Source organism: Aquila chrysaetos, chromosome 23 (genome assembly GCF_900496995.4).
Source record: "Aquila chrysaetos chrysaetos chromosome 23, bAquChr1.4, whole genome shotgun sequence".
NCBI lineage: Eukaryota > Metazoa > Chordata > Aves > Accipitriformes > Accipitridae > Aquila > Aquila chrysaetos.
This window is the reverse complement of record NC_044026.1, coordinates 17,495,883-17,523,733: the sequence shown is the minus strand read 5'-3', so window position 1 is coordinate 17,523,733 and position 27,851 is coordinate 17,495,883. Positions and strand designations below refer to the sequence as shown.

The window sequence follows — 27,851 nt, the reverse complement described above, 5'->3', positions numbered from 1 at the left end:
TGCTCATATATTAGCATCTGAATTAAAATAAACAGTCTGTAGCTATCAAGGACAAATCTTCTACAGTCTATTTGGAAATTTGGATCATTTATTATTAAGCATTTTGTGGGAACAGCAAATTAGTGATAAAGTTCCTTTGGATTTGGGAATTTAGCTTGAGACAGAATGCAAATGTTTGAACTTTTTTTGGTTTTTCTCCATTGTTTCTGCAATCTCGGAGGGCAGTTCCCTTTAATTTTGAAGCCCGGTTCATAAGTACCAAGAGCAAAAGGACTAAATGTCATTTAAAAGTAATGTAGCAATACTTGCCAACAGCACAGCTTTAGCAGATTCTGAGAGAGGAATGTGGGAGCAGTCATAGCCTTAAAAAAACAATAGGTTTTAGCAACTGGAGAATCTGCAAAAATATTTGAGAGCTGTGCATGATCCCTTCTTGCTGTGTTGAGTTTTTGCTCTCATGGTTTTTTGGGGGTTGGGGTTTTTTTCTTTGAGAAACCTCACAGGAGACTTTCAAGAAAAAAATTGATAAAAATATTTACTTAAGAGCTGCCTTGAAGACCACTCCCTCGCTAGAGTTAAAATTTTCTTTTCTGCTTTTCCTGGCTGTTTTATCTATCTTAATGTAATTTTGTTCACAGAGTATAGAATTTTGTGCCAAATTTATAATTCACGTATCATTTATTATTATAATGGTGTGGTGTGTTTGTCTTGCTAAAAGTATTATCTGAAGTGACCTCTCTGCAAAAGTGTGCATCAAAGTTAAGGAGGTCACACTTTCCAAGTGCTGCCATCAGCAGAGCTTAAAACTGGGAGGAGTTGATATTTATACTGCAGGAATGTGTCCTGTTCTCATTGCATTAAGAAATAATAGGTTTTCAGTAAAAAGATTTCTCAGATTCAAAATTCAGTATTGGAGGAGGAGGATTAGTATCTGTTTGCACACAGTTTTAAGCAATCGCAGAACTGTCACCCGCGCCTTACCCAGAGAGTGAGCACCCAGATCTCCATACAGGGGACATCCTCGCTCACCCAAGTGAAGAGGAGGAAGAGACTGGAGGGGTGAATTCCTGCATTTGGATCATATTCTGAAAGGCTTTTCATTTCCCAGCACTTAATGACTTCATGCCTTTAAAAATAAGGCCCTGAGGTCTTCCATCATTCATATCATCACAGTTGGGAGTTGAAGAAAACTAAGGTATTTTGCTTTTCTTACAATAAGCCAATTTAGGTCATGTCCTGTGCTAGTAGTACTATGTCAGGTCATGAAAACAAGCTTAACTTAGCTGTGTGGTTTGATAATATTCAGAAATAACTTCAGAAAACAAAATTGTATGACTAAAATTTCAATTTCGATCTATAAAGCTCTTGACTTCTGAAGCATTTAGGTATGTATTTCGCCAGCCAGACGTGGTGTTTCTGCTGTCCTGGTGTGAAGTTTCAGGACAAAAGAATCCAAGGTTTTCATGGTGATAGAAGTTAGGCTAATGCACTAATTTTTAACTGATGTTTTCATTTTTATTACCATTAACATTATTAAAGTTTCAGTGAGGAAGAACATTGCAGATATGCTGAGAAAGGCATAGTAGGTTACAACTGTTTTTTCATACCATGAAAAATAAAATGCAGTAGTAGTGTAAATCAACCCAAATATTTTCTATGGCTTATAATTTCCATGTTCTGTGAGCATTCTTTGATTAGAAGTTGATGTTGATGTTCTGCATTAAGTAGGAGAAGAAAGGGATGAATAGTAGTTTGGATAGTAGTTAGCTGAGGTAAAATCACAGAGTGAAAAATGCTCATCTGCATTAACTGACAGGGAAATGACAAGGACTTTTTTTTGCTGGCACAACTAAACTCTAAAGAAAATCCTTATCCAGCCTAAAGTTCCTGCTCTGCTCCACTTACACAGAGCCTGTTAGTGTTTTAAACACCCTTGATCCCCTTTTGCTTCCTTGTGGAGGTAAGTGAGAATAACCCTTCTGATGTTGCTTCTCAAGGAGTAATGTGATCACCTTCTATCCTGCCAAGGAGTGGGGGGAATAGCTCTTTTCCTTTGGAAAGATCATTTTCTCTGGGCTGAAGGAAAAAGCTTAAATAGGCAGCAACAGCTCCTTCTTATGCTTCTGAAAATAGGAAAATAAATCTGGTCGGTCACAGGCCTGCTTATTTCATTTGCCTTTCAGAAGTTGAGGAAAATGTCAAACCATTCTCTTGTCCCAGGACAACAGGAGAGAGGGACTCAGAGACAGTGGGATCTCCTCTTGGGAACTGGGAGACTGTAGCCATCAGGGACCCCATCGTGTCAGACAAGTCCTTCGTGGTTTTTTGGTTTTTTTTTTTGTTCTGGTATCAGAAGAATTGTGCAGGCATGAAAATAGAAAAAAAATAATATACTGAGCTGAAAAATCTGGTTTAAAATGTGCAATGAGTAGAGCACTGCTACCATGCTTTTGCAGAGCTAAGGACTGCCAACAGCCAAATTTGTTGCAAGTCGAATACAACGGGATGGCCAAAGGAAAGATATTCTTTGTATTTTGAGAGATTTACTGATTTGGCTGTCATCAAACAGCACACGTCATCTTGTGCGTAACTGCTTGGACATAAAGTCCCACTGACTGTGGTGTGTGTTGGCGAGTGGGTGAAAGAAGTACTTACCACTGTCTGCAAATAATACTAGTAGCTTCATCTGTCTTTAACTGGAGCGTACAATTTAGAGAGGCAACCCCATTGCCTGCTTTATAAGAAAACAGCATCAAATGATAACAAATGTATAAATCAGCTTTGTAGAAACAGACTTTCCTGATTTGGGATACATTGAGTCTTCTGTCATTTGACCTTAATCTAGATGTAGCTTAGGTGAAGCTTGGTGCCAGTTTTGAGTAGTACGACCTTGTCAGCAGGACTGAGAGTACCTTGGAAAGACTTGCCTCACATGGGTAAATGTTAATTAATGGTATAGCACTGCTATTGATGATAAATGTTAGTTATTTTTTGTCGTTAGTTAAAACTTTGCTACTGCATGGTATACACAAAAGTTCACTCTCACGGAAATGTTTCACATAGCTTGGGCAGGAAAAACAAAACACAAAGTGTAATATTACCTTTTTTGTACAAGTTTGAAGAATTGACCTGATCAGTCATGGGCAAGAATGTCTTTTTGCATTCCCAAGGTCAGGCAGTAGGCAGCACAAGTCTAGCACAATCGTGGAAGCAGAAGGAAAACCAAGGAGATGCTTCTCTCTCTCTCCTCTTGCTTTACTCTCGACAGTACCTTCACATCTTCTCTCACTTAGGGCATATTGCAGAGTGTGAGTAACTTTCTTAGAGATACGTAAATGCCCTGACTGCAGGTGTATCTGCCTTTCTGCCTCCTCCTCTGCTCTCTTTGGCCATGTCTACATGGAGAGATTGAACCATGTCGGAGAGCATCCTCCGGTGCCGGGGCTCGATCATCTGTGCTGTCGGGTTATCGCCAATGTCTCTGATGTAGCTTAGGTCCAGACCAACTGTCTGAAACAGTTCCTGAGTGTAGAGTTAGCACAGGCCAGGGATTATTCATGACAGACCGTTCGGACGTGGCCACTTTGGAGAGGGAGGCAGTTTAATTGTGTGGATTAAGGCCGTTCCCTGCCAGCTGGGTCACTGCCAGGGCTTGAGCCTAGGCACCTGTAGTTTGCAAATATAAATTTCAGCATCTGGTTCTGGGCTTGTAGTTTCTCCAGCCTGAACTGAAATCACAGAACTCCTCAGCTCTCAGCCTGAGCCCTGAGTGAGAGTACCTATGGTCTTGGTCAACTGTCCTTACCAGCAGTGATAAGCCACGCTATCAGGAGCATCACAGGGCTGCTGAAGCTTAGCAGGTGGCTGAGCTAAGGTAGCTAACCATATGTGCGCTCTTTGACTGGCAAAATGCTTTGTAAATATATTAATTCAAAACTTTCATCATGTTCATGAGCTAGCACATGGTGTCATTCATTAACTGCAAGTTAACAGTGCTAACACAGATAGTAATTGCACTGCTGTTGATGTGTTGTCACTTGTTCAGCTGCCTAACCTCGATTACACGCGTGCCCCCTGACTCCAGAAGTGTATGTCTTCTCCCTTCGCGTGCGTAGCTGCTGCTGTACCACCAGGCCAAGGTCGCTGCTCGGCTCCCAGCCCCAGACCGTACGTGCGACCTGCCTCCACGCCGGCCCCCTCCCTGCGAAGAAACCTGCGGGGTGGTCGGACGGGAGCCTTGTGAGAGCCCGCAGCGTCCCCATCAGCACTGTCTAGAGCAAGGCAGGCGCCCTGGTGTGTCCCACTAAGTGTAGCGACAGCCTTACATAAAATGTAAGTAAAATATTTGTAAACTGTAAGCACCCGCCATTGATGTACGTGAAGCCGTGCTTGCTTTTCAGTCAGGATTGACACCTTGGGGACGGCGGGGTCTGTCTCCACCAGCACTTACACACCTTCCTAAAATCTTCAGAGAGCAGTGCCGTACAAACGAGAACAGTTGGGGACATTCGCTATCGCGGTAGCACTACGACGGTGAGGTTAGCTGTTAACCCACGGGAAAACCCTCCACCTTGTAAAAGACCAGGTAACCGCATCCTACATACCTCTCTATGCTCGGGCCTGGTTGCCACCTTTCTGTGGAAACTTGTTAAATATGTAGCAAAATAAAACAGGTAATCATTTGTTACAATGTGTTACAAGTTTCAGTAGGTTTATTTTTGTTGTTTTACTTTTGTTTGCTTATGCATTAGCAGGGTACAGCGCGAGTTTTGCAGGCTGCCCAAGCTCATCTAGGGGCATACAGTAAGTCAGCCTGGGTGGGAAGTGGGGGGCATAGGCGAAAGTTACAAGGTCCTCATCCTTGTAATAGTCTTTTTTTCCTGGTTTTCAACCTGTAACAACTGAGTATTCTCATTCCATTAATACTATTTTGATAATTAACTCTTCTAAATATTTTCTGTTTTTTTTCTCAAACTGCCATTGCATTACAGATATGAATATGCATGCTAACACACATCTACTTCCAAATTTTACGTTGATATACCTGCTGACAAAAAATCCTTACAGCTTCTGCAGAGCCCCAGCTGTGTCTGTGTGCCGCACTGGTTTCCCTTGAGCTGTTTTAGTGGGGAGGCAGAGTCCAAGATTTAGAAAACAGGTCTAGATCCAACACAGCCCATAAGATGGCTTAGATGAATGTTTCTTGGCTTGTGGAGTTTGAAAATCTATGGTGGCTGTCAGCAGAGCCAATAAAATCTCCATCCTTGGCTTTAGGTAGTAACACAATGCTATTGGCCAGGTAGAGTATCTGTTCTCTGGAGTTTATCTTCTGTGCAGAAGATTCGTATCTGTACAAAAGATATCTTCTATACAAAGAACAGTCTGTGAGAAGGTCTGTAGCCTCTCTGAGAGTGAAGGAGCAGATTCTGACCACGACAGGACAAATGCTAACTGATTTAATAGCTTTATTAATTCAAACTCGATTGAGCAAATTTGGTGGTAAGGTCAGTGGGAAACAAACACTCTGTAATTTTTTACATTCAAAATCTGGGTCCTAAGTTATGAAATAAGATGCTCAAATAAAAACATGCTGTAACATCCTGATTAATAATGTGTTTTCTTCAACAGCAGTGTACTACAAGCTGACCTTTCAAGCATTTTGTTATAAAAAATGTCCCTGTATTTATTTCAAGCATAATTGTGCTGATTTTATGCCAGCATGATGTAAACCTAAGCAGCTGTAGGTACACAGATCAGTAGAGTATCAAAAGCTTTTTGTGCATCTTGTGTTAGGAAGGGCAAAGAAAAACATTTTACAAACATTATTTATTTATTTTTATTTTGGGGTTTGCAAAGGCAGTCGGTGGTGTTGTCTAGAACAGGTCTGTGTGGCCAGCCCAGGGCTACATTATACAATAGAATAGGTGTCTGCTGTGAGAGGCTGTGCTTTTTGATGACAGAAGTGTTTGGGAGCAGGATAGAGTCATCCCTCGGGGCGCAGCCTGGCCGGTGGGATACAGATGGACAGCCATTTTCTGGAACAGCCTCAAATAATTCGCCACAGCTTAGACAACTCATGGGTTAAAAGAGAACACACAGTTTACGAGGGGTGATCATCTTTAAAATCATACTGCATTTGAAATACCGTATGTGCTGTAATACAGAAGCGGTATTAAGCAGAAGATAAATGACAGTCCTTTTCCCTCCTCATCCTTCTGATTTATTGTCGTATTCTTTTGTGATGTTAATAGGTGTTTAGTTTCTCATTTGTTTTGTACAGCAGTAGTTTTCCTTTTGTGCAGTCCTGCAGGGCAGAAGGGGGAGTAGTGACCACAAAGCAGTAGGACTGGAGAAGAACATTGAAGAAAAATAGGAAAACATAGTTAGAAAACTAAAACTCCCAAGGATGGAGATGAGTGCCTTTAAGGGGAAGGACACTGGGTTGAGCTGAAGGCTGTGGCTCCAGACCCACCTTGGTCAGCTCTCCTGCTGGAGAGGAGCTGTTTGTCTCTTGCAGGGACAGTGACAATGTGGTGGGATGGATGGTTAGCTCACCGCTAAGTTCAGTAACATTTATCACATGTTAGTTCCTATTGCAGAACATGAGGCAAACTTAAATTGGTTGTGCGAGGTGATACGGTTGAAATGATTAGCTAGACTGGAACATATCCCGGCTTTCTTTTCCGGTGAGATAAATGAGCTGAATCAGTGTCTCTTCCCTCTCCTTTCCCCTTTGTTCTGCCCCCTCCTGCCTTCTCTCTCTCCTAGGTTTCTGAGAAAGTTTTTATCTAGGTAGTCCAAAGTTTTAAAAGCTGTTTATCATCCACAGTCTGAAATGCTTCTTATCCTCTCACCCATGGTACAGTGCAAAAACAAGTAGGCACATTTTGTAAAGACATCTTTAACAGGAGACATGATGGATGGCTCTTAGAATTACTTCTGTAACTACCAGAAAGAAGAATTGAAAATAAATGAGAACCTGAGACATGCGGTCAAGCTTTAGTAGTTGGCATCTTAGTTTTTCTCCTTAGAGCTTAAGGCTTGGGTACAGGAGTTTACTCCTCTCTTTTTTATGCAACTATTTGTATAGAACAACTAATCCAAGTAGAACTTGTTGATTCTCATTGGGAGCAATGCTAGGAAACAATATAAAAAAAACTCTTTAAGATTTACTAGGTTGGTAGAAAATCTTTATTGGCTTTGGAATACTGTATAATAAACTTGGTCCTCATAGATAGACATTTCAGATGTCAGAAATGAAAGTTTCAATGTGCTTTTAAAGACTGAATATTGCTTTATTGTGTGCTTTTCTGCATGTCTGTAAAAGACTATCTGGGAAGGAAAGAGTGAAATTAATTTCCAGAGAGAAGTGTTTCAGGATACTGGGCATTTTTCCACTGAACATCTCTGTGGAAATCTGGAAAAAGTGTTATTTCAGTTCTCTACTAGAAAATAATGCTCTAACTGTACTTCTCTTTCCCACCATCAATAAACTTGAGAAAATTCTTCTGTAATTATTAACTAGTAAAAAAAATGGAGCTTGTTTTGGAAAGTGCAACTTAAGAGTTTATTTGCTTTTAAACAGAGTGCTGTTGGAAGTGTGAACTGTGGATGGTATTTGTACTATTGTCTTCTGTTTTGCTTTCAGATAGAAGGCAGTTTTAACATTTTGGAAAAGATGTGGGAGGAGGACAACATTAACTATATCATCGCAATCTGTGGATGCTCTTTGCATTTCTCCATTGCATGCTTCTCTATGTAGTCCACTGTAGCCTGACTACCTTCTGTATAGGACAGGCTGGCAATAACCAAGTCCCTAATGGACTTGAAAGAGCTGGGGCTCTTTTCCTGTTTTGAGTTACGGATTTTTTTTTGAGAGAAGACAGTAAAAGGCAGTGAAGTTTAAGATACTATTAATTTATATTGGTTTTTAATACTCACTGTTAGTTACATAACACCACAATGCATTGCAACGCTAAGTTCAACACATCAGTGTTTGTGATGAGTATATTATTGCTTCATCTGGCATTTTATGCTCTGTACTGCAGGGGGAAAAAAAAAAAAGCGTGATCCTACTTTCAGTGACGTTACTGCAAATCTGCCATTCATTTTTGTGGGAGTTCACGTCCTTAGTAACAGAACTCATTGGGACGATTTTCAGGGTAAGTTTTTGTAGTGCTGAAAACTGTTCTCATAGAGGTTGGCACCAAATTAGTTGAAAACCAGTAGTCGTATAATTAAAAATTGCAACTGACTGTTGTTTGTTTCGTAATAGCACAGCGTGTGCCCAGTTCCTAGGGGAAAAGACTCTTGCAGCAGCTGAAAAATGCAGCCTGTGATCTCCTTCTTCCCAGGGACGCTCCACCCAGCTCCATCGCTATAAATGGCAATTGGACTTGAGGGAATTACAGCAGGCAATGAACTAAGCAAAGGCAGGTTTCTCTGCAGCCGACATTTTCACTGCTGGGCATGAAATTAATAAAATGAAGAATGACCTTGAGCTATTTTCTGAAAGTTGCGAGGGCCGCGGCTTCATCTGGGGCATGGTCTGTGTTCTGTAAGGATGGGTTGGTGCAGTGATGGTGGTGCAGCTGAGCTTGGTCAAAGCTACTTGTTTCAGGGGACCACAGGAGGGGCTGCAGCTGAACGAACGCGAAGGGAGGAAGTGGGGAAAAAGGCATTTCTGGAGCTCCATTCTTATCTCTGTAAACCAAATGAAATGAATTGCTTCCCCAAAAGTTCCTGTTTCTCCCCGCTGGTTGGAAGTGGTACTTGGAGTGTCTAGTTAGATAGAGATGCCTGTATTTTGAAAGCAATCCCACTATCGGTCTGGTCTACCCCATAGCTCATCTGTCAGCATTTGAAACATCCGTAATTACTTGGCACTTTTGCTGTTGTTGGCTTTAATTACTCTGTCGAAAGGAAAGGGTAAAACTTCACGAAGTCTAAGGGTTTCCTCAGGGATAAGCTAATTCATTCTATAATAAATGATGCATGAGTAATAATAGTAAAAGTAATAACAGCAGTAACATGTTTTTTCATTAATTCTGTGCTGTGTGAGAAGTCATGGAGGAAAAACATATTTAATGTTTATTCAGTGGAGAGTTTGAATGGAGAAGTTTAAGGGAAGTAGCCTCCTATAGAATAATAAACATGAAGTTACACATTTAACAGATGCTTCATTCTTTGTTATTCCCTCAGTTTCCATCTGAAAGCATTATTGGGTATTTGTATCTGTCTTTACCAAAACATCCCTGTATACAGTGTCTATAATTTATTCAGCCAGGCTCCTGTATTTCATTGATTGTGTCAGTCCTGTAAGATAATGAATGCTTCTGGATGACCCAGAGCAGTATTAGGAGAAAATACTACTAAGGCAAATTTCAATTTGCATTGCACGGATAACTAGGGACTCAAATACAGAAGGTCAGACAGGTATGAGAGCAATCGGGACGGTGTTATTTTAGTTATCTGCCACCAGAAGAAATGTGCTGGCTCCGTCCTGCCGCAGCCCAGTTACCTCTGGGGAAGGAGCAGTTTGGGGAGCTGCCCGTGGTTTTCCTAATGCCAGGAATTCTAGCTGCATGCTTCAGAGGAAGAACTACTAGGGTCCTGAGAAAAGCAGAGTGATGAAAATGAGTTTAAAACCATCAGATGGAATTAAAACATGCATCTGAGTTCCTCTTCTCAGGTTCTTACTTTCCAAAAGTGCAGAGAGCACACCTGCAGGCTTCTCTCTGCACGGCTGGAGCTTTATGTATTCCTTATGTATTCCTTGCGTAGAGACATACACTGAGATCTGCCTGTACTTTTACATACCTCCTGGAGATAAAGTTTTAAAGCAAATACCAAATATCACAAAGTTAAGTTGTAAAAATACTGTGAAATCTGAGAGTGTTACAAATGCCTTTAAAATCAATGTCATCTTTTAGAAATGTACCCAGTTTTCAACTCGGCCCCTGGAAAGTCATTCTTGTAGCTGAGGATATTTATTCTGTTCCATTTTTTGAATGGGATGCAGCTGTTGAATTCTTCAGACCTGAGTAAAGGCTCTTAAAGAGCTTTATTTATATCAGGTTTTTTTCTGTCCTTCTCTGGTTCTGAACAAATAGCCACAACTTCAGCTAATGGAAATTGTCATAGTGCAGCTAAGCTTGTGAAGTCCTGCTGCTTTGCCAGGGTGACTTTTCTGAAGATCTGGACCCTTATGTGAGAACGTATGTGTAATTATATTAAAGTGTGTGAGTGTAACTTCCAAAGGAGGTTAGCACATGGCAGACCCCCTCGGCACAGCAGCTCCTGGAGGAGGTGCCTGGGGATCTGGGGAACAAAGAGCACGTCTAAGGTGATCAACTAAAAATCACCCATAGACTGTTAGAAGCATGTTGTAATGATACTGAAGTGTATAGTCGCTCTTATTTCAAAATACAGGCTTATGGCTTGAGTTTCCCTTGAATAAACTTTGTGATTTTTAACGAGCTGTATCAAATAATCCCCTTTAGGTCATCAGAGGGCATAATGCAGATAAGAACTTTTTAGATCTCGTAAACCTCAAAATGAATTTGCTCTCCGTTGCCAGAAATCTTTGACAGTAAGCTGAAATGCTGTGATATTTCGATGTCAGTAGAGTTTGATAAAAGTTCAAAAGCAATATGCTGTGCTGCTACGTGTCTGTGGGATGGGGAGCTCTTCGTATGGCAATAGTGTGAGACCCAGCAGCAAACGTAACCTGGCAAGCAATTGTTGATTTTTACAAGGATATTACAGTGAAAGCTCTTTTAACTTCCTGTGTCTGCATGCCTTTTTTTAGCAAGAGCTTCATACTGGGTCTTAAAACCCACACTCTTGGTTCCTCCTCTTTTCACTAAGCACTTTCCTCAATCAATAATGAAAAGTAAAATTCAAAGAGGTTTATGTGGCTGTTTCAGCTGACTAATGTATATTTTAATTACAGTATTAATAATGCCCATAAAAGGAGGTGAACAGCTGCTGTGGCCACTTAACACAGACAGATTAAAATAATTGGATCAGGGATGTCTGCTAGATTGCCATTAAATATTTATAATAGGAGCAGAAAGCATTTGGTCGTCACCAACGAAAGCATATGGGGCGAAGGGAGGGGAAGAGAAGAAATAGAAGAGAGGGGTAAGAAGAGGACATTGGAAAGCTTTCATGCTGTTCATTCATCTAAAAATAGGTTTTCAGTCTGCCTCTGAGTTTGTTTATGTTTGTCTTTCATTTGGAGACTGTGGATGGAGACATGTCTTTTCAAATGCTTTGGGAAGAGGGCCTGTGCTCTTTAAGCTTTAAGTTTCAGAAAGAGGACTTGGAGCCTTGGTTGCACGTGTGGGGAGCTGCTGCGAGCTTCTCCCTGGCTGCGCTGCTCCGTCTGAGAGCTGGACAAGGTCCTTGCTGCACCCTCTTCTCACCAAATACTCTTTAAAATCTAGTGCATCATTTTCCAAAGCATCATTTGAATCTGTAGTTCTGTGTATGCTCTGCTTTCTGCTGGCGAGAAATCTAAACATGCCCAAAGATGGGAGTTTGCCCTTGTGATTCAATGACTGGTGAGGTGTGGGCTGTACCTAATGCTGCTCGTCACACGTCGATTTTAGAACTTCAATAAAGGGAAAATCTGCTGTAGTGCTTTCATAAAAGAAAAGCTGTAAAGTGGGGTTTTCAGGATATTGCAGTGACTCAGAATATGTTTGACTGCTTTCGAAAGTCTTCGAGGAAAAAAATAGAGCATCTTCTTCTCCTGCTATGAAGAGATTGCAGCAACAGCAGCACCAGCATGTCTGAGCAAACCCAGCTTTGGGTCCTCCAGGATCACCTTTCAACTCTCCATCAGCTTACCAAAGTCTCTGCAACTCCTCCCAAGGTTTTCCTTTTCTAGAAACAGGGATGATGCTGCACATTCTCTCTTAATCTATCTTGCTGTATGGGCTTTTATTAGAGCCTAATATAACTTGTCAGAGTACTTACGTCATCTCTTTTGGAGTCATCAGTTCCTGGTAATAGGTAACACTTAAAATCATGAGATAAAAAAACCAACTTAAATATATTTAATTGGTTTTTATTTGCTTTCTGCTTTTTAGAGTTTGTGAGGCACAGGCAGACAGTCTCTGGAGCAGACAAGGGTGGTTTGTGTTTACTGGACCAGACAGCTCAGGTATAATTAAAGTGTCTTTTTTGCATATGCAACTTGCTACCACTTCTGTATTTTCACAGGTCTTAGGATCACATCAAGCATAAACCTAATAAAGGTTGTTGTACTTCTCTTATTTTTGTTTCTGAGTGACTGTATCACCTGAGCTTAATGTGTATAACTTTGCATGACTGTGGATGTCCAGTCTGTCTCTGGGGCTCCCCAGTATAGTTCAAAAGGAATCCAGGAAAGGCTAAAGTAATCAGCATTTTTCAGTTACTTTTTGTGGAAATACAAAAATTGAATGTTTTTTTATTCAAAATAGCTCTGCCGTGTCTCCTGGAAGCTATTCTGCAGGGGGTTTTTATACCCCAGGTTCTTTTTAACGAGCCGTAAGGGATTTTCATGGTGCGGTGCCATCCCTGGAGGTGAAGGAAGGAGTCTGCCACAGGAACCCCTGCTCACGAGGGGAAAGGCAGCCAAGCATGCAAGGCGCTTCAATTGCGGCTCCCGTGAGGCACAGCAGAGCGTTTTAGACTGAAAACATCTTTTAGCTGCAAACTTTTTTGAACTTTTTGACCAAATCATCATTTTTTTCCACAGAAAACATATCTTTCATGAGGATTTTTTTAAGACAAAACCCTGATTTTTTTTCCACTGAAAAAATGAGATATTAGGTCAATTCTGTTTCTGAAGCTATTTTTGACAGTCCCGTGAGGCTTTTGTGGCCAGCATTGGTCATTGGTGTAACAAGAAATCAGCCAGAGGAATTCTCAGCTGCCTGCTAATTTGGTTCTCCTAACCCTGCGCCTCGCCAGAGTGAGAGTCAAGTTCTTGGAATTTTGCATAATTAAGAAACAAATTAAAAGTCCCATACTGCTAATCTGTGAATGACGAAGTTACAGTATCAGAATCACTTTACCAGTTTCTCCATGAGAGTTTAGGCCAAGCTTATTTTAAAGTTTTAAGGTGAATATTTTTGACTGCACTGGGAAGAAAAGAGTCCAAAGTAAACAACAGAAGTTCATTTTCTTCCATTTTGTTGCTGATAGGGTGTATGTTATATAACCTCTTCATAAACTGTGAACATGTTGTATTATAACATTCCATCCTGAATAGCATATTTGTAAATATAAAGCTGTGTATTACTGAAAAAAGTAGTTTGAAATGGGAAAAAATAATTCCCCAGATGTACTGGTAGCTAATAGAAATGATATAAAAATAAGATCATCTAGGTGTAGGCAGCATACCCCAAAGGACCCTGGTTTTTTTGCAGAGAACACTGTTAGCTACTAAATAACCTAAAGAACTGCAGTTCAAAGCAGAACTCAACAAGAAATGCTGGACGACTCAGTTTCTGAGAAGAAAACCCTTCCTGTCAACCTATAGTTCCAATAAATAGTTCCAATATAGTTCCACGTGTTTTATCCAAGGTAAAGGAACATAACCTTGTCTGGAGCTCATAAATACAAGGGGGACAGGCTAGTTGGATTCTTCACAGGCACTCTATTTTATCTTTCTGCTGACCACCAAAAAAGGTTGGTGGTTTTTAGATTCTTTTCTTGCAGGGCAGCTGCTGTGCAGAGCCTGGAAATGGCAGTTCCTTCATCGCACGGTTCGAGTGAGTGGGTTCATGAAGGAGCACATCTCCATTTCCAGTTATATAAATAGCAAGAGTTTTGCTCATTAGAGGAAACTCATGGAATAATGGCAGAAGGGGTATATGGGCTGAAGCAGCTTATTTTTAAAGAAAGATTGCAAGAACTACAAATGTATAGCATGATTACGAGATGACTCGCAGGACGTTGATCTCTGGCTACAGTATTTTGACGGGGAGAGATAAATCGAACTTCAGTGCCCTGGGTTTGTGTTGGGATGTAAGCACAATCAATGACGGTACTTTTCTGAGAAGGCTGTTTAGCTCTCTTTGCAGCTAAGACAGGGGGTTTTTTTCCCTTGGAAATCTTGTATGGTATGATGCTTAGCGTGCAACACGCTGGCTGTCCTTAGCACTGCTCAGCCCTGGGTAGTGAAGTGGAAAGAGGCTGGAAATGGAGGTGAGGAGCTGCATGACTGGAAGACTTGATGTCTGATCTAAGAGGCACTGAAAATGCTGAGGCCTGTGCATTGATTTCCCTGGGCTTTGCCTAAGGCTCCGGAATTAGGGACATCCAATGTCTGTGTTTGCTGCTACCAGGCAGGCGCTGGTGGCCAAGATGTTGAGCCGGGAAGGGCTGCGTGCGTTTCCGAGCTGTGAGCGCAGGCTCTTGTACCCTGGCAGGTGGGAGGGTCTTCAGCCTACCTTGATTTAGAGGTGCATGAAGCATCTAGGTGGATATATGGGGGGGGAAAAAAAAAAAAATTTACATAATCTCCCTTGCCGTTACCATGAACTCTAGCCCATGGTTTCTCCTGTTCTGTGAGCAATCTGTTGAAGTGCTAAGTCGTGCCAGCTGAGAAACAAAGTTGTCGCTCTGAATGATGACTTGGTGAAATGCCACATAGGGCAGAGCTGCCATCAAAATCATTGGTGATTCACTGTTTGTTTTTCACAAATTTCCTACGCTCCCTGCCCACGCACTATAGATGACAGCATTGTGTACAGGGACTGTGAACATGACAGACATTATTTATGAAGCAGCGCCTTTATCAAGGATTTTTTTTCCCTAGCAAACTGTGTAAAATGCTCAGTCTCTGTGTTGCTGTTGTCAAAACCATGTTATAATTATAGCTGGCCGGCCTGCCTGCTTGAGTAGAAAGTTTTCAAAGGTGTTTTCAAAAGCTCCAAACTAACTGCTTGAGAAGGTTAGGCAGAAACCGCTGAGTGCTCCTCGCTGTGCTCCAAGGTGCTATAGCAGGCTGCATCCAGCACTCTTTCAGTTACTCCTGATAGGGAGAGTTTGGGCAGTTACAGTTGGTTTTGAGCTTGCACAGCCACAGGGGAGAAGGATTTCTGAGGGGAGACCTGCCCCTTCCTCACCACTCCTTGCACTGTCTCGGGATTCTCCTCCAGAGTAAGAAGCAGGGAACTCGGTCACGACTTGTCCGTGAGACTGGGCTTTCCCCTGGGCTGGGCTGTCAGCTTGCTTTGAAGCGGAGAAATGAAAAGATCATTTTTTCCCCCTTTAGATTCATGACATCTGGCAGCAAAAGGTATCCTGGGAGTCGCAGCTGCTCCAGCTGGGCTCGCTCTCAGACGCTCGGTACACGGCTTCAGGTCAATGATGTTATTCTTACCTTATTCTTATTTTACAAAATGGCATAGTTGGATCCAGGTCCTTAATTCAAATCTGGTTTGATCAAATACTAAAGGACACTGAAGATGCAAGAGAATTTAGTTGATGGGTAAGGAAACTGAATGATCTCGTATGTAGCGGGCTAGAGATAAGTGTGATGGAGAACATGTGCTGAATGTGGTGCTCATGGTGACATTGGGTTTAATTTTTTTATGCTTTAGCTAAGTTTGAAAAAAGAGAACAGCTTCGATTCAGTGGAGGAAAAAGCTGGCACTGTTGACCGCTTACCAGGCTCTGGAGATCCATTGACAAACTGAGAGCCCTCAAATACTGTTTACTTTCAGACCAGTTTCATGACCTTGCCCGTTTTCATAGTTGGACTGAGAGGAATGAAACTATGGAATGAGAAGTGGCATTAACATTTTGAAACCAAACTGCATAATTAGGCTGATTTGTATTTGAGCGGCTTTGTCAGGTGGCTTGCTTTGAAGTCCGTGGTGACACGTTTATCCTTTTTTGTATGCTCTCTGCGTGAAGGGGATATAACCCAGGCAGTTGTGACAAAATAAGCTGAGGGTTAAAGGGGTTTTGAAAGCTGATGGCATGACAGCTGCAGCTGCATAGGTTCAGTTTGGCAAATAACAGTTTCTGTAAGCATCAGGTTTTATGGCTGTGACTGTGTTATTGTTGCATTTTTAAATTCGAGTTAGCTGTGTAGAAAAAAGTAGAGACCAAGAGCTGTTCATCTTCTGGCTCGGTCCATGAGGAGCTTGTAACTCTAGCAATTGTTTCTGTTTTTCATAACAGTGGGAACTTTATGGGCTATTTTTCCTTTTCTCTGTCCAAAGTAAATGTGCTGCTTAAAAACAAAGAAAGAAGTCGTGGACTGTCTGGCAGGCACACAGTTTGGACTTGGGGTGCCTCAGGTTGCAGGGGCAGTTTACAAAATGGACCTTTCTCCTGAAAATTCATGTTGCAGCACAGTGGTTTTATTTGTGTGGATCCATTTTATGTTTCTTGCTTTGGAATGCCACATTTTTAATGACACTTCTTGCTTTGGAATGCCACATTTTTAATGAGCCTTCATGTTAATAGACAGTGGTGAGCATCAACATGCTCTTCAGTGGTCTTTCCAGGTAGGTACAGTGATCCATCAATCCAACCTATAGCTATATATCCATTCAGAGCAGTTCGTATAGTTCCAGCATAGCTGAGGTGGTTTCTTGAAAAATATTTAAACTCTTGTTTGGTTTTTAACTTAATGGCAAATCAGGAGATTCATGTGTGCAAACAGGATATTTTTTCTAAGAAATGCTGAAGTAGTGCTTCTCAATAAGCTGAAATATTGTCCTTTGCTGTGCATTGCAAGAAGAGAGCATGCACGGTTTCAATACATAGAAAACAGAGGAAAAGTAATTACCTAGATGAAAAGTAATGATAATACTAGTGAGTGCAAAGCCACCTCTTTGTACTCACAATATTTTCCCTAATTATTAGGCTTCCTGTATTTTCTGAACTTTTCCATAGAGAATGGTCTTTGCAGGGTCTTCAGAAGAGCGACAGTCATCAAAACAGCTGCTGATGTGGGTGGAATTTGATATCCCAGATCTTAAAAAAAAAACAAAACAAAGCAAGAAACACAGTCCCCATAAACCAGAGCAGATTGGCAGGGCACTGCAAATCACTTAGTGATACAGACTTCTCCCAGGCTGCCTGACATCGGTGTGTGTGACAGGGTAGTGTTTGCACGTGTGAACATAGTGTGAGAGTGATAAAACCAAAATGGAAGTGTAGAGTGATTATGTAGCAAATGAATTGAGAACTCCTAATCCCTAAAAGCTAATTGCTTACTTTCTGCATGTTTGAAATGCGCCTGTCCCTGCCTCCTAGAAGCATGCGTACTCTGTGTCGCTAACACCTGCAACACTGCTGGCTGGCAATATAAGCTCATGACTCAAAGAAAAATTCCTTAAATAAGAAAAAGGTTCCTACAACGCTTTTCTTTCAGCCCAGGTTGTGAAAGAGAGGATGTGCATGAGGGAGCACGCACGGTCACAGTACAGAGTGAGTGGGTAGTCACTGTTGGAGGTGTCCAAGTCAGCTCTGAGAGCAGCCATTCGCATAATGAGTTTGCAGGTCAGTCTGGAGGGAGCTGAGAATCTCTAGCAAGGTTCGATATAGTAGTGAGGGTAGATGTTACAGTCGTCAGTAGCCTCCTGATTAGGGTATTTGCCTGAGGTGGAGTAAAGGCTGGTTCAAGCTCTTGCTCTAAGCCAGGTAGTACAGACCTCTTCCTGAGTCCTCTGTGTCTTAGCTGGGTAACTGAGAGCTCTCACTCTGCTTCCAAATGTAAATATTTGGAGATGTCTTGCATTTTGTTCCTATCAACTAAATCACACCCATGCCGAGTCCCCCCCTCAAAGAAGAAAAAAACCCTAGAATTGTTTTCCAACCAGACGTGGTATGGAGGCAGTCAGAATGGCTGTTTTCCACATGTGCAACAGATCTCATTTTCCTTAGACCCAAACCCCTTTCTGTAAGTAATACCAGTTTATAGAAAATACTGGTTTGAACTGCTTGAAACAATAAGAATAGGGGTTTGTATTGAATTAAAAGCTTTACTATTAGTCAAATCCCAGTTCTTGGAGTCATGGAATTAATTATTTTATTTTACTTCATGATGAAATTCTGACAGTATGCTCGAGTCAGGTAATGTAATCTACATGTATCTTAAAGGCTTAAAATCCAGGAGGTAAACTGAAGTACTCAAAGATATATTTTTAGCCTTGTATACAATACTCAGGCTGATAGAATTTTTGCATGCTTGGAAATGACAGTGTGTGCTCTTTCTTTCAAATAGTAGATCATTTACTTCTCTCTAAAATGTTGCAATTTTTCTTTTATACTGAACATAATAGAAATAGATGCCACTCCTAACTGTTCAAAGCATTGGCTGCAGTCACATTAATACTTACTATTGGTTGCAGAAATGGTTAACTTCTGTGCTGTGCTAGCAGAGGTCCTTATTGTTTAACTGGGGTATTATGTACTACTTCAGGACCAGTAAAGCTACAAATAGGACATATGATTATCTTTGTGTAATCCAAATTGTTCAAATGCATTTCACATATATGGCCTTATATTTTCATATGCTTAACATTAGTCTCATTAGGCTTAGGAGGAAGAGCACTATTTCATATTCAAAATCTCATTGGAAATGTTTAGATTTAGTAAGAGTGTAATGTGACTGGATGTCATTTGTGGCATGAATGCATACTGCAGGTTGCAGTACGCAGCAAAGGTTGTCCTCGGGACGGAGCCCACCTTTTCCATGACTTACGGCACAGGAAAACTCAAAGAGGACACGAGAGGACGTGCCATTCTTCGGTGTATCGGGGGCGGTGGTTCCTCATTCGGCTTCACGAGCAGCTGAACACGGAGAGCTGTTGGGAGCACGTTTGTGCTGGTTGCAGAAGCTGGAGTGGGGTCTATTTAAGGCAGCTTTGCCACTAAAAATAATACTTATGCAGCTATTGTATTTGATTTTGGGTCAGCTGCCATTAGCTTGGAGAGTTCATGTTATTCCTGCTGAAGCAGGAAACTATTTTAACACTTCAGAAAAACATAGGACCAACCTCTCAAAATACACAGTACGCGAACTGATAAATGGGATAGGAATTCTCCTCTGAACCCAGGCTATCCCAGATCTCTTGTGTTGAGATTGATAAAAAGGCTGGCTTTTGTAGTATAGCCCATTACAGTGGTCTCAGATGGTTTAATTATTGCAGTTCAGCTTGTTACTGCATGCAGTCATGGTTATGACAGCTGTGCTTGTACTTTCAACCCACAGCAAAATTCAGAGTATTGCAGTATGGCTTAACTCTCTTTTACTGACAAAAATACACAAAAATCTGTTTACACAATGACTGAAAAAACTTCAACTGTAATTTTACAGTTGCATCTAGACTTTTAAGGTGTTGTGTCTTCTCTGTTTTGGCACCTCCAGAAAAAGTACTCGGCCCCTTCTGGCTCTAATTGTGGTGGTTCTGCATAAATTCCTCCAAAAATATTGATATTTGCTGAAGTAATGTATTCAGAAAATCTGAACATGTATTTTGATGCATTTTCATGGAGTTTTCTAACTTCTGCATGTTTGTTTTTAGGATGTATAAAAAGTTCAGTACAGAGTGGGTATGTTAGGGATGAATATTGGCTAGGCAATAACTTTGTACATCATTCATATTAGTTAATGTCAGAAAAGGAATGAAATACATCTCCATAACACATCAGTTTTTTTAAGAGAATGCTTTTAAAATATTCTAAACATGAAATTGTATCCCGAGGCATTTGGAAAACTTGGAGAGGTTGATCATAGAAGAACAGGAAATATTTTCCCCTTTATTTTAGCAATTTTAATACTGCTGTAAAAGCATGCTCGTTCTTCCGCTCCCTGTTTATTCTTAGACTAAAGTTAGAAGGGCTTTTTTTTTCCGCCTGATAAATGGAAATCATCATTGTAATATTCTGAAATGTGTATCTTTACCTGGGCACAGGTTCATGCTGTCTTGCTAGATGAAGTATTTCTGCTGTGGGGGTGAATTCTGCCTCCCCTGTGGGGAATACCGGCTTTCCAGTGTCCCACAGGGGTTGTCTTACAGTACCGAGCCCAAGTACACGGGTTTCCAGCCTTGGGAATGAGACGGGATGCTAGCTAGGAGCGAGGAAGTGTCTGTCTTTGGCAACGCCATGGTTATATTAAATACCATTTAAATAGTTTGATATCTAAATGATTGTTTTGTAAGGTGTGATCTCTTTGACAAAACTAACAGCTTTTTTGTACATACATTATTTAATACAGATAAGTACAATATAGCACAAGATAAGGCAACTTTAGTGCAAGGCTCCAAACTGTAACACAGGATCATCTGGGCTGTGCTTATTCTTTTCCTAGTGGAGACATTGTATTAATAATTTTGCCACTGACGTCAAGGGGAACAGGATGTCACCCTAGATAACGACCTTAATGAAGTCAGTTTCTTAATGAAGATTAATTGTTGGGGCCCCATGCTTTGTGCATCCATGTTCAGATATCTTCCTCTGAATGCTTCCATGTCTCACAGCAAGTCTTTTGCTTCTTTGTATTTAGTATTTAGATGCCGGTTCATTAATCTGAAAGATGTGTCGTCTTTTGTGGTACTAGCAGTCCCTTGGGAGCAGCTGTGTGATGCCTGCTGTGTTTGGAGACGCCAGAGCATCCCAGGCTGCAGTAGTTTGTAATGCCAGCTGGAAACCAGCGTGCTGCCTGCCACTCTAGCTGTGCTGGCTATGGAGAAGCATCTGGAAATAGGGTGGCAGAGAGAGTCAGGCCGTAGCACACTCATACCATCCAGTTGTTTCCTAACTCTTTGTTAATCTACAGGTGGTTTTGCAGGATGGCATTAGGAAAGGACTAGACATTCAGTCCTTAACTGCATATAGAGCTAAAATGGGTATTTAACGTGATTTATTTCCCCCTTCTTATTTCTTATCCTGTCAGGAACAGTATTCTGTACACTGATTTCATATGATAGAGTGTATAGCTGCACTGCAGTGACTGGCTTTCACAGCAGTGCTGGTTTTGGTTCATACTAGCAGCAACACCAGGAAAGTGAGGAAGAGAGAGATTACCTGCACTGACAGTCAAATTGTGAGGGTTTATGCCTGAGAAATCTGGAAATAATTTTAGAGGGAGTTGAAATAAATGACCAAGGTAAGAGAAAGGTTTGTAAAGTGGCAATGATGTGTGGTTTCGTGAAGCTTAAAGAAGTAATTAAGCAAACAGAATTAAGACATTGTAATGCTATATTTACCATGTTATTAGCAATATAATATTTTCATGAATTCTTTTATGGTGGAGACTCATCTAAATACGAGCACATAGCTAAGTGTTGCTAAGGTAGGATAAAAACAAGTAGGCATAATTGGTTTTGATCTTAGTGCTTTCAAATGGATTTGAGCAAAAGACTAATGAAAAGTAGACAGCTAATCTGATAATGGCATTTACCTAAATGAGTACAGACTAAAGTCATTAACAATAATGCAGCAAGATAAAAATTGCTTTCTCCATCTTGCATTAAAATTTGTCTTATCTAAAACCACTGTGTGTGTGCGTTCTTATTTCCCACCCTGGGCACGATCCACATTACTCACTAAGGCTTAAAACTCTGCAGAGATCAACAGAGGTCGATCAACAGAGGTCAATCATCGCCCGTCGATTTGCGTCTACATTCAGGATTCCTTGCAGTAGTTGTCAGCTAGTTTCTGTACTGTATAACGGACAGAAGAATGAGACTTCACTAAAAGGCATCTGAAAGTCTGTGTGTTGGAGGCTCAGGAGAAAGAGGTCAGGTACACAAGAATAGCCTACACATGCTTAAGAGTAATTTAAGCACATAGTGTTACTTAAGTCAGGATGTACCACTTAATGTTTATTTTGGAGCCACTGAACATCCAACCCATTAAAAAAAATGCTCAAAAAAATATTAGTAAAGCTGCAGTCTGCATCTTATTAAAAATGTCCTTATGACCGTGGATGAGAAATACGGGTAAAGTGGACAGATTCTTCAAAGGCACAAGATCGAGTTAACCAGTCATCTCCCTTGCTGAGTCAACTGCTCTGGTATTTTAGTTAGTTACCCGATAAGTGAACTGCTCGGTTGAGTGGAGGAAAGATGTTAGATGTTAGTGGGAGGGCCAGAGAGAAAATGCAGCTGAAGCTGGAGACTTGAGAGGGAAAAGAAGTGACTGACTGGTAGAAGAAACCAGAGAAGGCTTTTGGTCTGGTTTAAGGTTTCATAAAAATCGGTTATGAAAGGACCCTTGCAGTTAGCAGTTTGTGTCCTATCAGGCTGATCTTTATCCCAGAGCAGCATTTCTGTTTGCACTCTTCTCTGTTTGTTTTTGTGGTGGGGTTTTTTTTGTTTGTTTGTTTTGGGGTTTTTTCATCTTGGTGATGAAGGAGCCATTTGCAGTTCATATTCTGACCTACAATCCTACAATCTAAATAATAGAGAAAAAGCTGTGTATGTATGTCTGAATACATCTGCAGGGCATGAACTTCAACAACCAAGTCACTCTGATTTGGTGCTTAAAGATCATCTGCTCCTCTTAAGCTTCTGCAAGGAGCTATGTTAGGCTGATGTTGAAGTAGGCTAATGAAATGGGCTGCCTCATACGGAGAGAGAAACAGAAAATATTCTCCAAGTCTGTCCTGCCCTTTTCCTCCTTTGGTTGCCCCACACAGTGGAGAATAGCTTTAGGCAGATGTGACTGATGTAATTGTGCCAGCACCCATTCGCCAAGAGAGCTCAACTTTTCTGGACCTCTCCCAAGCCTGGTTGATTTTGCAGTAATGTGCAGGGTGTATGTAAGATTGTACAGTGCTTTAGAAGGAAGGTGAGGCTGTTAATGTACTTTGTGTCATGCAAAGCGTAGAAGTCTGTGAATACCTTAAATTATCAAATACTGTGTTTTGGCTTATAGAGGACAGTGATATTTATTTGCTAAATAAAACAGACTGTTTCAAGGAAACATTTCTTGAGCTTCTCACTTTTTTTGCATATTAGGAGATTCCACTGGCCCCTAACACATGATCTTCCAAAAATATTTTAGTTAATTAGTCATGTGTGCTATTAGCATAGTAAAAACCTATGTTAAAGTGACCTAGCAGAGATTTTATCAAACCCATCAGTGTAAAAGAGGAATGTCTTCTTTAGTGCACAGCAACTGGACAGAGTAATTCCACATTCTTTATCACTGCTCAGTGACCTGTCCTGATGCTGGAAGGTGCAGAGCTTGCACCCCACTGTTTTTAGCTAGTCAGGGCCAGCCCAGTAAGTGCCAGGGACATACTGGGAGCTTGCAGACTGCCAGAATAAAAAACCTGGTTGGAAGGAACAGCCCTTATAATCTTGTGGGGGGCTTTCTTTTGCTTGGTTTTAAACCCTTGACCCCCTATAAAAAAAATGAGGCGAGGTGCTCCCATATTAAGGTAAAATTAGCCCAGGTAGGATTCCTGAGCCAGTGCTGAGCTGGCTGCTCTGCTCATATAAAGCAGCATGACTCTGTGCAAAGAGGCTTACTGAGGTCCCTAAAGCAGAATATTAATGCAAGGCTGTACCAGAGCTAGCGAGCCCTGTCTCTCTGAGTTCCAACTGGTTTGGCTGGGCTAACAGTTGAGCTGCAGCATTGCATTGCAGTGGTACAGCTCACTGCTTGCTTGTAGTTACAGAGCTACCTCAGAGATAAGGCAGAGGATGTGGAGTTAACCTCCAGAGTTAGATTTGCCCTTAGTAATTTTTATCTGAAAAAGAGCAATACTTCATATGTCCATGCAACATTCAGTTAAGGAATATGTATTTCACTTGTGGTAATTCCTAAAAGCCCCACGCACCCCTTCGTTTTTGTGCTCTACAGGGAAGAGGACATGTCCTAAAAAGTTTACAGTCTTCAATATTCTGTTACCTCAACATTTTCTAATGGGTATCCTTTTTGCTTCCCATTCCTGTTTCAGAATTAAATATCTCTGAAATTTTTTATGGTAGACATATTGGTGATATTTTTGTTTATGAAAGTGCTTATCTCAGAGAAATAGATATGATAAAATCCCCCCAAACTCTACTATAAAGACCTGTATTTCTCTGTCTGCAGCATTTTGACTGTACAAGATTTTGTACGTTACATGTTCATGAGGATTGAAATGCATACTTCTGTACTTGTAAAGTTTCTTTTGCATTATCAGGGTTGGAAAGGAATTAGTTTCTTAGTATACATTGTCTGGTTGTGGACTCTGTTCTCGATCACTTTTATCTATAAATGACAACAGCTTTTTAAAAAAATGTAAACGTTTACTTGCAGTTTTGCAAATAAGGTTTATGTGACTCTTGCGGCATTGGTTTTGCTTGAGTTAAGCTAGTCAGCTTGTCTTGTGTCACTGTGCAAACCTTTAGTTTGAGATTACTAAATCTAGCTAATCAACAGTAAGGTACTAGAAGAGCAAGGAGATGAAGAGGCAAAAAATGAAGGAACAAATTCCAGTAGTCAAATACTGGGCTAGCGCAGAAGTTTGTGTATGTGGCCCAGGTATATATAAATACCAGAAAGATATTGAGCATAGTACATGCATTGGGTGTACAGATGTGCAGTTGTTCACGTTGAAGTAACAGCTTTATCTATTATGGTTGCCTCATGACTTACAAAAAAAGCTATGAAAAAAGGCTTCCTTGATGAACTCAAACATACTTCATACATCATAAGAAATGGTGTTTAATGTGTAGTTCCTTTGATCTGTATTGCTAGATAGTGCTGCATATTTGTGAATGATTTTTGTCTCATGTATGTGTGAATACACACACAGAGTCATAGGTATGCATATATAGGTGTGTATATGTGTGTATACACAAATGTATATACAGGTTCTACGTGTGTACATATATATACATACACAGGCAAAACATGGAAGTGTGCACAAAGATGTTTACATACAACAGGATGCACGACTACTAAGTAAAGTCAAATTTTACTGATTTTTTATAATAAGGAGCTTCAGCCAATGTCTTTTAAAGTCAATGGGCATCCTTTGACTGCAGATGTGTGTGCAGAATAGATGAATTAGAAGTGAATGATGAAAATACGAGCATGCAGTAAAGGTACAGATATTGAAATTTAAACTGAAAATGGGCACTTAACATGAGAGTGAAGTTCATTAATTGTAAGTGTGCCATGTTGTGATGAAGGGCAAGTTGGTGGATTTGTCTTTACAGCTCAGCTGATGTACATCAGAGTTTTTCCATTCTCTACAGCTGCATCAGGTTAGGCCTACTGACAAGCTTGATGCTTATTTTTTGACATGGTTAGAATGAAAAACAAATTCTTCTTTCTCTTCCTGTAGTGCTAAAATGTGCTCTTTGATGATGCTTTGGTGAATTCTGAAATTCTTGCTTGAAGTTAATTGTCAGCCTTTAAGACTGCCTGTGTACTTGCATTTCTCTTTGACTGATGATTACTTCTCTCACCCAAGCTAAATACTAGCTAAGAGAATAGTTTTTTGTATGTGTTATCACAGGTGGGAGATAGAACAGCTAAAGCTTTTGATTTGCTTTCCAAGCATAATTGGTACCTTACAGAGACATAGCATATCTCCTGTTGTTTTCCTGTATAAATTTTAACACATACGTTGTTATTATGGCTCTTCAAAAACATGAAACAGCTTGTCCTTTAGTCAATCTTGGTCTAAACATAATATCGTCATAAGGAGGGGATAGGATGTGTCAGAAAAGAGAAGGGGCTCTGCCTGTGTGCTCTCTGAACAGCCTGGTGGAGTGGGATTAGCAAGTTGAGGGAGATAAGATGCATGTTGTCCACGGACATGTGGAGGTCTGCATGTCTGACTGACTGTGTGGGGAAAGGAACGAAGTGACGACAGAGTACTGTACAAAGAAGGCAAACTGGGAAAAGCAGACAAGGGCTTTTTTTCCCTGCTTTGTGCTTTTGGTTACTGGAATCCTAATGTTTTTGCAACAATACTTGGTTAAATGGTTTCAGACAGAATTGACTTTTTGTTTTGCATGTCTGTGCTCCTTTTAAGGAATGCTGCTCTTAGGAAAACAAAGATATTTGAAAGGTTAGAGATGTCCAAGAAAATGGCCTTTTAGAAAAGAGGACCTGTGTTGCTTTTCCTAGCAGTAAAAGAGATGGTCTGTTTATTAAACTGTGCATATCATATGATGCTTCATATTTTTCCATTTGATTTCCTGTAGGGTGATTTCACTTGGAACAGCATGTCAGGGCGCAGCGTTCGGCTGAAGTCAGTTCCCGTTCAAAGCCTCTCGGAGCTGGAGCGTGCTCGGCTGCAGGAAGTGGCTTTTTATCAGTTGCAGCAGGACTGTGACCTGGGCTGTCAGATTACTATCCCTAAAGGTAAGGGCTTGATAAACCGTCTCTGTTTAGACTGCTAAGCCACTGACTTCATATCACAGCAATAAAAGGGAGAAAACACTAGATTGTTTATTCCACAGACATTGTCTTCTATTTCATTTTTGCTTAACCATAGTAACTACATAAAAAACAACTAGTAAAGTTGTTTGTCTGCTGCGTCCAATTTGGGCCACCTGGGGTGGGATCGTCTGATCAAGGACAGATGTCTACAGGGTAGATAATCTAAATCAGACCTATTCATGCTAGGATGTCTTGATGTTCAGTTGAGAGAAAAAGGCTTTTCTTACACTTCCTGATATCCAAAAGTACGTGTCAGTGTAGGTCAGACAGATCATGCCATAGAATTGGCTTTTTCACTCTGTATTGTATTGGCTCTGGAGGAAGCCAAGTATCACTAGTTCAGACAGACAGTGAAAACACCTGCATCAATAAGATGAATCCTACCCAAGTTTTCCTAGACAGTGGTGCTTATTTCCTAGAAAACAAGTTAATCTTCAGCATAAAACATTGAACTCCTAAGGAACAGGAGATTAATTGAAAAGGAGAAGCTCAGCTATCAGAATCCTAATGCAGGATACATGCAGGTAGTAGACCTGTACTTAGGTTGCTGTGGAAGAGATCTAAACATCACTAAAAGTAACGTGAAAGTTTCCATTGTTTCCTGTAGGCTGGAGATCAAGCCTAGCAAAGACAGCTGTTGTACAATCATCTGCAAATCTGGTTTTCCTGTTGTTTCTTTCCAATTGTTGTTTACTTATTTAAGGAATAACAAGGGACCACTGAATTCTCACCTTTGGCTATGAGCAGAGGTGCTGTGTGGTAGCACATACGCAGTGATGCCACAGGACTAGTTTTTTAATGAATCAAAGTTAAGCAGAAAAAAGTTGTCCAGTCTATGAAAACAATGGTGTGGAAAAGAACAAATGTGAAAGACATCAGCTTGCACAGTCATCAACTTTTTAGGATCTGCAGAAAACTCCTGCCAAAAACAACGAAGTCCAACTTACCAATTACAGCAGGGCATCAGTTTGTAGCAAGATGGATATGATCAACTTCTTCAAGCCCCACCACAGTGCCTCTGGTCCCTCAAAAATTGTTCCATCAATATGAAAACAATTCTACAGGGCATTCATAGGAGGAACTGGATACCCAAGGGCACCGCAATATTTTCTGGCAGTCTGAACAGTGGGAGATGAATATATATATGGAGCTAATACCACCCAAGACAATAGAGTATACATATTCATAGAAAAATAGAATAGTTTGGGTTGGAAAGGACCTTTAAACGTCATCTCGTCCAACCTCCCTGCAATGAGCAGGGACACCTTTCACTAGATCAGGTTGCTCAGAGCCCTGTCCAACCTGACCCTGAGTGTTTCCAGGGATGGGGCATCTACACCTCTCTGGGCAACCTGGGCCAGGGTTTCACTACCCTCGCTGTAAAAAATTTCTTCCTTATATCTAGTCTAAATCTACCCTCTTTGAGTTTAAAA

The 27,851-nt window shown here is 40.9% G+C and overlaps 1 protein-coding gene across 10 annotated transcripts in view; it reads left to right on the top strand.

Moving 5' to 3' along the window:
* ARHGAP6 (Rho GTPase activating protein 6) overlaps positions 1-27,851 on the top strand; it is a 341,022-nt gene that overhangs the window by 245,916 nt on the left and 67,255 nt on the right. For 7 of the 10 annotated variants that reach the window (XM_029999031.2, XM_029999033.2, XM_029999038.2 and 4 more), the window contains one exon: positions 26,181-26,340. In XM_029999031.2, the coding sequence (XP_029854891.1) occupies positions 26,181-26,340 (160 nt within the window). Of the gene's footprint in view, positions 1-1,939; positions 1,961-16,423; positions 16,521-26,024; positions 26,045-26,180; positions 26,341-27,851 lie in introns of those variants that run through there. The other 3 variants (XM_041119493.1, XM_029999034.2, XM_029999039.2) reach the window with 3 other exon arrangements.